General features: G+C 42.8%; 1 protein-coding gene across 1 annotated transcript in view; it reads left to right on the top strand.

The window, feature by feature from the left end:
* Nucleotides 1–11057, top strand: part of CD109 (CD109 molecule) — a 130607-nt gene that overhangs the window by 57213 nt on the left and 62337 nt on the right. Inside the window, exons 5-8 of the mRNA XM_019520330.1 lie at nt 7806–7845; nt 8750–8831; nt 10077–10173; nt 10753–10891. Of these exons, the coding sequence (XP_019375875.1) occupies nt 7806–7845; nt 8750–8831; nt 10077–10173; nt 10753–10891 (358 nt within the window). The remainder of the gene's footprint in view (nt 1–7805; nt 7846–8749; nt 8832–10076; nt 10174–10752; nt 10892–11057) is intronic.

The following is an 11057-nucleotide window of genomic DNA, read 5'->3' as shown; positions in this document are numbered from 1 at the left end:
ATTCCCAGTTCCCCACCCAAGCTAACTGTGGGGGATCTCTGTGTGATTTCACTGAGCAGATGGCTTTGGCTCCAGCATAGCTAGGGGGGTCTGTGCACAGCAGGCACCCATCCTGAGCCAGCTGCCTGTCCTGTGACCTCATACTTGAGAGGGAGGGAGGGTAGTACTAGGCTCCTTCCAGGCACAGGGACAGGAGAAGGAGAGGCCAGCTGGGCAGGAAGTGGCAGGGGCGGGGGGGATCCTCATTGCCATGTCACCCCAGCCATCCTGACAGAGTGGACATACAAGTTCCCAGCTGCTGCCTCCCACCAGCTCTCACACATTTAACACATGATCGAGTTTCATTGCTTAATAGGACTTTCCCCTGCAGGCTGGGGAGTGCAGGAGGCCCCTGCTCCAGCACCTGCCCCCCAGGGGGGGCGTGATTGGCAGAGGCGCCTGGGCCCCATAGGCCTGTGTATGAATCCACTCCTTTAAGGGAGATGTGAGGAAATAAGTACATAAGGGCAGACTTAAGCTTTCCCTGCTTGGCAGCTGGTCTGTCCCCACTGCTTAGCCCCTCTGCAAGGAGGTAAGCACTGTCTTAAATAAATTTGTTTTTGAAATGGCATGCTGCTGAATTCACAGAAGTTATGGAGAAGTGCTTTGAGTTTGAAAAGGTTGAGAATCACTGCTTTAGACAATCTTACTTATCCCTGTGAATGCAGACTCACAAAATCTAGCTCTGACAGAATCCTTTTGAGCTGTTTAGTTTAAGAGTTCCAAAAGGTTTTCATAGCTTGGGGCACATTTAAGCACATAGACTGTCTTCTTACAGACCATCAGGAAGTCCTTTGCAAAATATTATACACAAATGGAATATTTTTGGAGAGGCTTTGACATATTTTAGCCCCTGTCTTGTTCCCCATATACATAGAAGACCAAAAAAACCTGAGACATCCACAACCTTCCTCGCAGCTTGTTTGCACAGTCTAATATGTCTCACTGCTTAGGAAAAATACCTAAGCATTTTTCATAAAATAATTCCGTTAAATATTCTATTTATTCCATCAACATCAGTTTTAGTAAAATATCCTTGTGCCCCTCTGTTTCTTCCATTCTTCCAAATACAGGCAGCCCCTTCTTAACGCTGTTTTGCATAGCACTGTTTCGCTGTGATGCTCATTTTAAATTGATACCTGATTCCACTTAGCGAGTTTCATTATAACGCTTGTGGTTGCCAGCTTAGGTCATTATAAACACTTGCGGTTGCCATCTTGGGTCATCAAATACTTTTGGTTTTACTTAACACTTGTTTTGCTTAATGCTCAGTTTTTGAGGAACTAATTAAGAGTGCTAAGCAGGGGTTGCCTGTAATTCCTCTCTTTCTGAAGTCAACATCCTTTAAATAAGAGAGAGCTTGAATAGGGACAAGGTAACTGATTGTTGGCCAGTGGGTGCCTTGTACCCAGCTACCTCCTCTGTGCTGTCTGAGCTGCGTTTTTCCTGCTAGAGACAGTAAACACTTGCATGGCACTCCTCACTTCCACCCTATGGCAGGGGAGTGTTGGTGCCTGCCACTTTAACGGCCTGAAGCCAGCAGCTGGCAGGTGCCTGATGAGGGCAGCCATTTTGGATTCAGCGCTGCCCATATAAACAGGGCATTTTGCTGCTGGAAGGCCAGGCAACAATATTGCCTGGCTGCAAGGCTGCTGGTATCATCTGGAGGCAAGGGAGGAGCTGTAGGGGATGGTCAGGAGGTTCCTGGTCCTGGGCATGACCTAAAACTGCACCCTGTCGGGAGTGGGTGGTCTGGTAGGGCTGCCAGTGGTACAGGAACCCCCAGGAAATGCCAGGCCAGTTACCACCCTCGTGAAAGGTGGGTTGGGGTGCCTTAACCCCAGCTCCCACCTTTGGGTCAGGTGACAATGGAGGTAGAGGGGACCAGGCACGGGTATGGTCACCTGAGCCACCCAAGGAGGGAAGCCCTGAGACCCTGAGTAGAGGGGGTGGTGTGGAGCCCCAAGTAGAGGGGGAGAAGAAAGAGAAGGCTGAGGGCCCAGTACACATACAGAACCTGAGTGTTACCCTGAAAGGGGCTCGAGTGTGCTTAGACCTGGTTGGGTAATTGGCTGGCCCCTACCCCAGTAAGGGTTGTGGGAGAGGCCCAACTGATGGTACGTCTGCTACCCAAGGAATGGACTAGCTAAGCCTATGGCCAAAGGATGCCCGCTCCAAGAGGGAGCAAGGAGGCATAAGTTGTCAACGCGAGAAAGAGACTCTGTGAGAGAGGGGTGGGGTGAGTGAGGCCCGAGTGAGAGGCAGGCAGTATGACTGTGTGTGTGACTGAGGCCTGATGGTGTGGCTTAAGCATGCTCTGGCTGTAGGCTGGGGGCACTGTAACATCTGGATGCCATCTGTGAGGCTTGGGCCGTGGTGTAGGGGAGATACGGAGTCGTAGACTCTCTCAAATGTGGGGGTGCAGTAATGGGCAGCCTCCTGCCTTATTTAACAGCATATTAATATTCCAACAAGGCGTGGCAAGTGAGACAGGCAGGCGGCATGCCCAGAGGCATGTGGGGGGGGCTAGCTGCTGCTAGCGGGGATACCCACTTTGCTACATACCCCATGCATAATGCAACACCTGTAAGCACTTATACATTTTTGTGCAGGGATGTGCTGGATATCTGGCACATTGGAGCAGACTCGATTAATCCGCACACAGAAAATGGTGGCGGTGTGCTTTTGAACCTTGGGTTGTCTTTCTGTCTCCAAACCTTCTCTGCTGTCTGCTGCTGACTACTGAGAACCATTTTAGGTGCACTGCCAGAGGCCAACTTCTTGACCTGTGATCCCTCAACCCTACCTGTCTCGCTTGGGCCTCACCAGCCCTTCGCAGAGGGGATTTTGCCCTCTAGAAGGATCACACCCATGCCTGGTCATGCACTCAGAAAAGATGGATCCCCCTTTCTATGGAATGGGGCAAGTCTGAATGGTCAAAATACTGTGAGATCATAAGTATTGGTGACATTAAGTGGGTTATAAAAAGATAACAGAAAGATTTATTAGAGAAAACAAGAACAAGCATAAGGAGTCAGTAACCATATGTTGAGATAGATGGAGGTCTAACAGTAAACAAACAAAAGAAAACAGCAGAAGAACATTAACCTGTTCTTACTCTAGACCTCAAATCCAAAGTTACAGTCCTTAGCCAGATTTACGAGGTTAGACTGAAGACCCTGCCTTTGACCCTTCAGAGTCTTCTGCATCCTCCTGTTAGCTTCTTTGCTTAGTTTGCTTTTCTTAGACCAGGGATGCTCAACCTCCGGCCCATGGAACCATCACATCTAGCCTGCGCGGCTCCCTATGGGGTGAGAAATTTGGCGGTAGGGGAGCAGTGGGTATTACAATAATCACCACCACCCCCTGCCAAATTCCCAGACCCCAAGTCTCACACTGCCATTTGCAGCCAGGCCACACCCCTTCTCCCAGGGGTTTGGTTTGGGGACAGGCTATGCCCCCTTCACCCCTGGGGCCAAGCCGTACCCCCTTTCCCCATGGAGTCAGGCCATGCCTCCTTTCCCCAGGGGTTCTGTTTGGGGGTGTCTGCTGCATTGTAGACCTGGCTCTTGGTGTCTTTCTGGAGATCCTGAGGAATAAAAACATGCCAAAGCAATTTCCCAAAGGAAGCACTTGCACACCAGATCCTGTGCTGGATCTCCTCATCAATGTTTACCTCTCTGAGAGGGGTGTCTACCGAGAAGAAGTGCTTGACTACCTCCTAGGGTGTTTTCCTTGATGGTAACTTTGAGACGGAGGTCACATTCATGACCATTACCTCTTCTAAGTTGAGGGCTGCTTAAGTTAATCAGTAGTTTACTGACACCTCCTTGGCTGTAATATAAAGGTACATCAGAATTACGTTTCTGTCAAATACTATAACAAAGCAGTACTCAACCCCCATATCTGGTTCATAGAGCTGTGGCAACTCCCAGCCAATGAAGTTCCCCACAAGTCAGGAAATTTGGTACTATGGGAGCAGTGGCAATCAATACTGCCAGCCCGCCTCCACCATCAAATTCCCAAGTCCTGTGCTTCCAGATTAGGGCCAGACCAAATGTCCCCTCCACCTGCCTCTCATACAGCCAGTTTGGGGCTAGGCTATGCCTGCTTCCCCCATGTGGTTGGGTCAGAGCCAGGAACACTTCCTTCCTGTGTGGCTGGATCAGGGCCAGGTTAGGCCAACTGGCTGAATCTGGCCCATGGAGGGACTGGGCACCTTCTGTCTGGCCTGTGAGGCAAAAAGGTTGAGTGCCACTGCTGTGATGCATACGTATAGGAGAACAATATGACTGAGCACAGCTTTGTACTAGCTGCAATTAGAGAGAACCTAATTTGGGAGAATATCCATGTATGTCACAAGGTGAACCCCCAGAAGTATCTTTGTCTTGGGGTGGATCCGTGACAGTCATGTATATACAACTGCTGCCTTCTGGGGAGATCACAGAATGCACATTATGTAAAATATTTTTGTTTCTTATTCACATTATATTTAATAGTTTATTTTGCTGTATCTCAATTGTTATAGATGGGCATTGGTATTGCTTCAAGATTTACTAGAGCAGGGGTATCAAATGCATTGGACTGCATGGACCAGATGAGGTGTGCGGACCCAGTCCACAGCCTAAATCAGGCCCATAGACTGGCCTCATGGGCCGGGTCCAACATGCAGGGCTGGTCCAGTGCAGGTGTCTCATGTAGTGTACAGCTGGGACCACACTTGGCCTTGCACATCGTGTGCAGTGCACACTCAGAACTGGTCCTGTACACTGTGTACAGTGTGTGGTGATGGGGCTGTTGCAAGCTGCAGTCCAGTCTGGTTCAGTCAGAACCCACCACTGGCCAGATGACAGTCTGTAGGTTGGATGAGACCTGTGTGCTGTATTTTTGACAGCCCTTTACTTGAGTGATATACTGTTGAAATCAATAGGAGGCTGCATGTTCTACAAGTCCATGCCAGGAGATTCCAATGTATAGTCCAGTATAGTTATACAATAGCTTATGTAAGAAAATATTTGTTTTATGCTACTCTTCAAAATAATATGATTCATTCAAAAGAATCGCCAAATGTTTCTTTGAATTAATTTAGTCTAGGTAGGGTCTGCTTACAGTCAGTTGCAATTCAGTATAAGTTCAGGAATTTTAAAATGTTGCCCACTAGATGCCAGTATAACCAAGAACTTCCCCCCCCAAAATAGACAACAAGGATAAAGCATGCAGCAACACTGAAACCTATGTGCTTTTAGCATTTCTGCAGAAAAGTTTTTATGTTCTTTGGCAGTAGTGCAAGGCTTGCAGCTTTCAGCAATCCAAGATTGTTTTGCAGCAATGCAAGATTATCTCTCCTTGACCAAAAGGCACAGTGTTGTTTCTGTGCCTACAGAGACTTAGAAAGGCTTCTATTAAGACAGTATTTACTAGCAGTCAGCACAGCAGTTTCTGGCTACCCAGAACAGTAATATTACTTCAATTTTGACCTTTATTATATGGTAAATTTTAAATGGCAACTCGTGCACCCAAAAGAACACAATAATATTTTTTCTTTCATAGATAGATAGATTCTGGCATTTCTGCAGGGTTCCAACTTCTATCTCACCAGCACTCCACTTGACACCAGCTGCCAACTAAACATCGAGCCATTTATTACTACCCTTTGAGCCTGATGATCCAGCCAGCTTTCTGTTCACCTTATAGTCCATTCATCCAACCCGTAATTCCTTAGCTTGTTTTCAAGAATGTTTTGGGAGACCATATCAAACGCCTGCTAAAGTCAAGGTATATCATGTCCATTGCTCTCCCCACATCCATAGAGCCAATCATCTTGTCCTAGAAGGCAATCAGATTAGTCAGGCATGACTTGCCCTTCTTGTATCCATGCCTGCCTTCTTTTCCAAGTGCTTAGAAATGGATTCCTTGAAGACCTGCTCCGTGATTTTTCTAGGGATGAAGTTGAAGCTGACCAGTTTGTAGTTTCCTGGGTCCTCCTTCTTCCCTTTCTTAAAGATGGACACATTATTTGCCCTTTTTCAATCATCCAGGACCTCTCCCAATCACCATGAGTTTTCATCACGTCCAACCCCATGGATTTATACACATCCATCTTTTCTAAATAGTCCCTAACCTGTTTTATTGCTGCTGTTGTCTGCTCATCTCCTCCTCAAACTGTACTGCCAGGTACAGTAGCTGGGGGCTGACCTTGCCTGTGAAGACTGAGGTGAAAAAGACATTGAGTACTTCAGCCTTTTCCACATCATCTGTCAGTAGGTTGCCTTCCCCATTCTGTAAGTGACCCACACTTTCTCTGATCTTCCTCTTGTTGGTGACATACTTGTAGAAACTCTGCTTGTTACCCTTGCTAGCTACAACTCCAGTTCTGGTTTGACCTTCCTGATTTCATCCTTGCATGCCTAAGCAATACTCTTATTCTCCTCCCCAGTTGTTTGTCCAGGTTCCCATTTCCTGTAAGCTTCCTTTTTCTGTTGTAGCTCACTGAAGAGTTCCTTGCTTCCCTGATTGCTCCCACCTTTCTGATTTTGGGTGAGCTTGTACCACCTGCAGTAGTCAGCACTAATTTCTTAAGGCCATCTTTAGCCAGATCACTCTTTGCTAGCACTGCAAGTCCTTTATAGGTAGAGAATAATGGATTAGAATTTAGTTTTAAATTGTATGGCCCAGGTGGATTGGCTTGTATGTTTTCCATCAAAACACAGTGAGGTACACAGTGTGAAGCAGTCCTGGGAAGTGATAATGCTAAAAGAAAAGTAGGGGTGGCAGTGGGTTACAGCTTAGAGGGATTTACAGAGACCTAAATCATCACAATTGTGTGGCTAAATGTGCAAAAAGATTACTTTTTATTGGACAAAATAAGGAGGTAGCTGAAGAAATTAAAAAACTGGAAAAATAGAGGAAGAAGCCTTGATCAATTTTATACATTGTATAGAGCTTATTTCTTACCTCCAACTTGTAAACCAATCAGCAAAAGAGTCAGAGCCAAGGTCAACACTGATATAACTTCACCAAAAACCCTGCAGCAGTGCAGTGTACACAGGGCTAAAAGAATCTTTCAGATTTTTTTTGAATTTTTGAATAATTTTTAAGACTTGTTATGGAATGCTGTGTCTGATTCTTATCCTATATTACAAGCTCTTTGAAGCTGGGCTAATTTCTTTACTGTTTACATTTATGGTGTGTAGCACGTGGAGCACTGGATCCTTAATTGATGGACTCATGGGCTAGGTACACACATTCAGAACATGGAGGTGGAATCTAAATTCCTTGATTTTCTGTAACCAGCATAGTTTAGATCAGTAGTGAACACAACACACATTTGCTCTTTGGTGAGGGACAAATCTTAGATTGTGTTTCACTGTTTTAAAGCCAGTCTGTGTGCACCACACTTCTGTTCTGTTATAGGTATATAATGGTTTTGTGTGCTGAGCTTATGTTCTGTTATGGTGTATAGACTGGTTTCTTATAACTTATACTTACTTACTTATACCAGTAAAAGTGTAATGTCTGTACCTGGCCATGGTGAAACTGCAATTGAGTGAATAATATTTGTCTTCATAGACATTATAGTACAATATTGGTAGTTGGTTATCTCAGTATTTAAAATGACATATTTTCAGCAAATATAACTTAATGGGGTTGCCCAAACTCTTGAATCGGTTTTCTTGAATGAATGTGCGACTAGGCCCAGAGTAGATGTACTGAACCAAATAATCTAACCACAGTTTACATACCTTCTTGTATTTGTTTTTTTGTAGGGTCAAACTTATTATCAAAGATTTACTGTGGTAGAATATGGTAAGTGTTGACTGTGTGTTTTTAGATGCAGAAAATAATCTTATTTCTGGCAGTAGGAAGGTTACATGTTGAGAGGATATTGAGACTCAGCTATTACAGTGATGGGTGTCTTTTTAAAAGTGTGCATAATAATACCACTGTAGATTTAAAGTGACTTCAGTGAAGAAGACCCTTTTTATGTAATTTATGGTTACATAAAAACGATTCTTTTATGTAAATTAAGAGAAACTACTCTGAAGTTAATAGGGTTGTATTTGTGTAAATGGGTACGAGAGAGAACCCATTCCCAGCATGAGATTTGGAAGATAGAAGGCTATTTAGGAAACTCATTTTGTACATTTTATTTTGTTTATTTTTAAGTATGTGATATTGAGAATAATTGCAGGAGACAGGAAGGGTTTGGGTTTGCTTGTTCATAACCAGTAGCTACTATGGGGCATGGATTGTATGGGATGTTTCCTGATCATCTGAATGGATGATTGCCACTTTCCACTGTGGAGAAAGGCAGAAACTCCAAATATGCCTGATCATATGCTTCAAGAGAACATTCCTTTTCAATTCTGAATGATCACCTGTGTGAACTGAAATTCACTGATAGCAATGTGGAATCACTAGGTTTACTGATTTCATCTCTCTTGATATGACTTGAGGGAAAAAAAGCAGTGATATGTTGGGTCCCAGTCTGTACAGACAGACCTCTGTACCCTCTTGGAAATCTATTTAAATCATAGGTCTGAGCCTTTAATTCATACCAGTTTTAGTTCAAAAGATTTGTCTTTAGGAAGCCATAGAAATATACTCTGTATTATACAGAAATATTTGTCAGTGATACTTTCTCTCCTGAGTTTGAATTTAATACTTTCCTCTTAATATTATTTAAATTTTCCATTTGAATTTTTTTTAGTGTTGCCAAAATTTGAAGTTACTCTAAAAGCATCATTATATTCTTCAAAAGGCGCTGATTTAGTGGGTACTGTCACTGCGAAGTAAGTAAATCATAAATATACATGTTTCTCTCACAATTGATATGTATCTTAATAAATCATAAAGTAGATATTATAACTCAAAATGTGGACATAAAAATATCAAGTCATTGTTTCCTTCAAGTGCCAGTTTAGCTATTGAGCACAGTGTGTGTTTCATGTGGTTGATGGTACATGACTAAAGACATTTAATATCTGCTTTTATCAAATGACAGACTTTTTAACCTAAGATGGCATGGAGCAGTTTATATTCTATAATATTCTTATCGAGCTGCATCTTATTTGAAACACTTTGTATTGCATTTTTTAAAACAAGAAGCTATAATTGATCAGGGAGGAACCTTAATTAATTAATTAATTTTGCCTGATTCAATCCTTTGTCATCATTTTTTATAAAAGTTCAATTTGAAACGAATACTATTTTGAAAGGAAAAGTCAAGATGTTTTATTTCAAAAGCATCAACATAAAATTATCCCACTTTAATGTAATATTCCATATCCCCTTTTCTCATACTATTTACCAAACTCAACCAGAATTTGGGAATAGTTTAGGCACTCCTGAAGGTGAATTCTAGTGCATTTAATTTTTGGCAAAAATTTTTGCCCAGCTCCATTTTGTTGTTGCTAATCTGTGGAAGTATGACAGACTTTAGTAACGTTGCATACCTCAGTTTCCCTGACTAGCTTGTATGCAGGACTCCCTCCCAATGTACACAGGACTAGGAGATAGCTGCCACTGCAGCTGGCAGAGCTCTCCTGGCCCAGCATGCATTGGGATCAGCTCCTGTGCTCCTTGTCAACCCCTGGGCTAGCACCTCTGGGGAGCCTGCAGCAGGCCAGAACAGGGTAGGAACTGCTCTGTATTGGACTGCTCCCAAGAGGGAGCACATGTAGACATGTTCCCAGTGTAGTTTAATCTACTTAATTTGTTCTACATTATACAGGTACTTGGCATAGATAAGCATTGTTTTGTAATAGGTGTTCCATGTGGTTGAGTGGGGGAGAGGACAGCATTTTCCAATTCTGTGTTCACCTCCCTGCCATGATTTACAAATTCATGCTCTTATTGAGAATAAATCGATTGCAGCTTAAAAAGTCATCTCTTTTCAAGTGGTGCGTGTTCTAGATGTTTATGTAATTTAAGGGGGATAAAATTTTGGTTCACTTTTTTTGTCATGAATCCTTAAAAACTCCAAACCCATTGGGTGATAACGCTTACTCTAAGTGTGCTTGACATGTTCCTTCCAGGTATACTTATGGAAAACCAGTGAAAGGAACTGTAACAGTCATTTGTTCTCTTCTCCTCTATTGGAGAAACCAGCGAAATACCACACAAACAATAGAGGTGAGTTTTTGGTTGACAGGTTCCTAGTGTGATAGATTTATAGATTTTAAATTTATGGGGCCAGAAGGGACTGTTGTGCTGATTTACCTGACCTTTTGTATAATGCAAACCAGAATATTTCACCTAGTAATTTATGCATCAACTCTGAGCTTGATCTTGAGCATACCTTCCAGAAAGAAATTCAGTCTTGATTTAAAGGCTTCAAGCCATGGTGGATCAACTATGGCCTTTTGTGGAATCAGATTTTTCAATTGTAAACGTTTTATGCAAGGCATCAGACTGTTGTATTTCTAAGAGAAATATCATGAACAAATGTTATCACAGTGAATATATAATGGTTAATCATAATAACACCATCATAAAACATTGCTAGGATTTTACTGTAACACTGTTATTGAAAAGAATGCTTATGAAAAACAAGAACCTCTAGTGTTGATATTCCATAATTATAATTTTGTACTGAACTTTACACTTTAACCAGAAATAATTGATAATGAATAAAAAGCTGTTCTGATTTTAGGTGCTTTGAATGGGGGGGAAATGAAGAAACAAATTAAGACCATATTTTCTTTGTTGCAGATAAATGGATCTGTGAACTTCACTTTTAGCTACCTGGAGATGCAAAATTTAACTACTCCTCAAAATCAGTGGTATGGAAGTGACTTCGTGGACGGAGGGCCAGTAGAGATTACTGCTATAGTTACTGAATCATTGACAGGTATGTTATTTAATATAAGAGCTAGGTATAGAAATTTACATTTTTACCAGTATAAGTGATTGGAAACTGGTCTATACCTGTAAGAGAACAGAATTTCAGCATACGCAGACTGGTTTAAAAATGGCAGAACCTGGCCTAAGATTCACCTCCCCTCTTCCCCCCCCCC

The sequence above is a fragment of the Gavialis gangeticus genome, unplaced genomic scaffold (genome assembly GCF_001723915.1).
Source record: "Gavialis gangeticus isolate Ggan-Ray unplaced genomic scaffold, GavGan_comp1, whole genome shotgun sequence".
Classification (NCBI taxonomy): domain Eukaryota; kingdom Metazoa; phylum Chordata; order Crocodylia; family Gavialidae; genus Gavialis; species Gavialis gangeticus.
The sequence above is the reverse complement of the archived record's forward strand: the minus strand, read 5'-3'. Positions and strand labels throughout refer to the sequence as shown.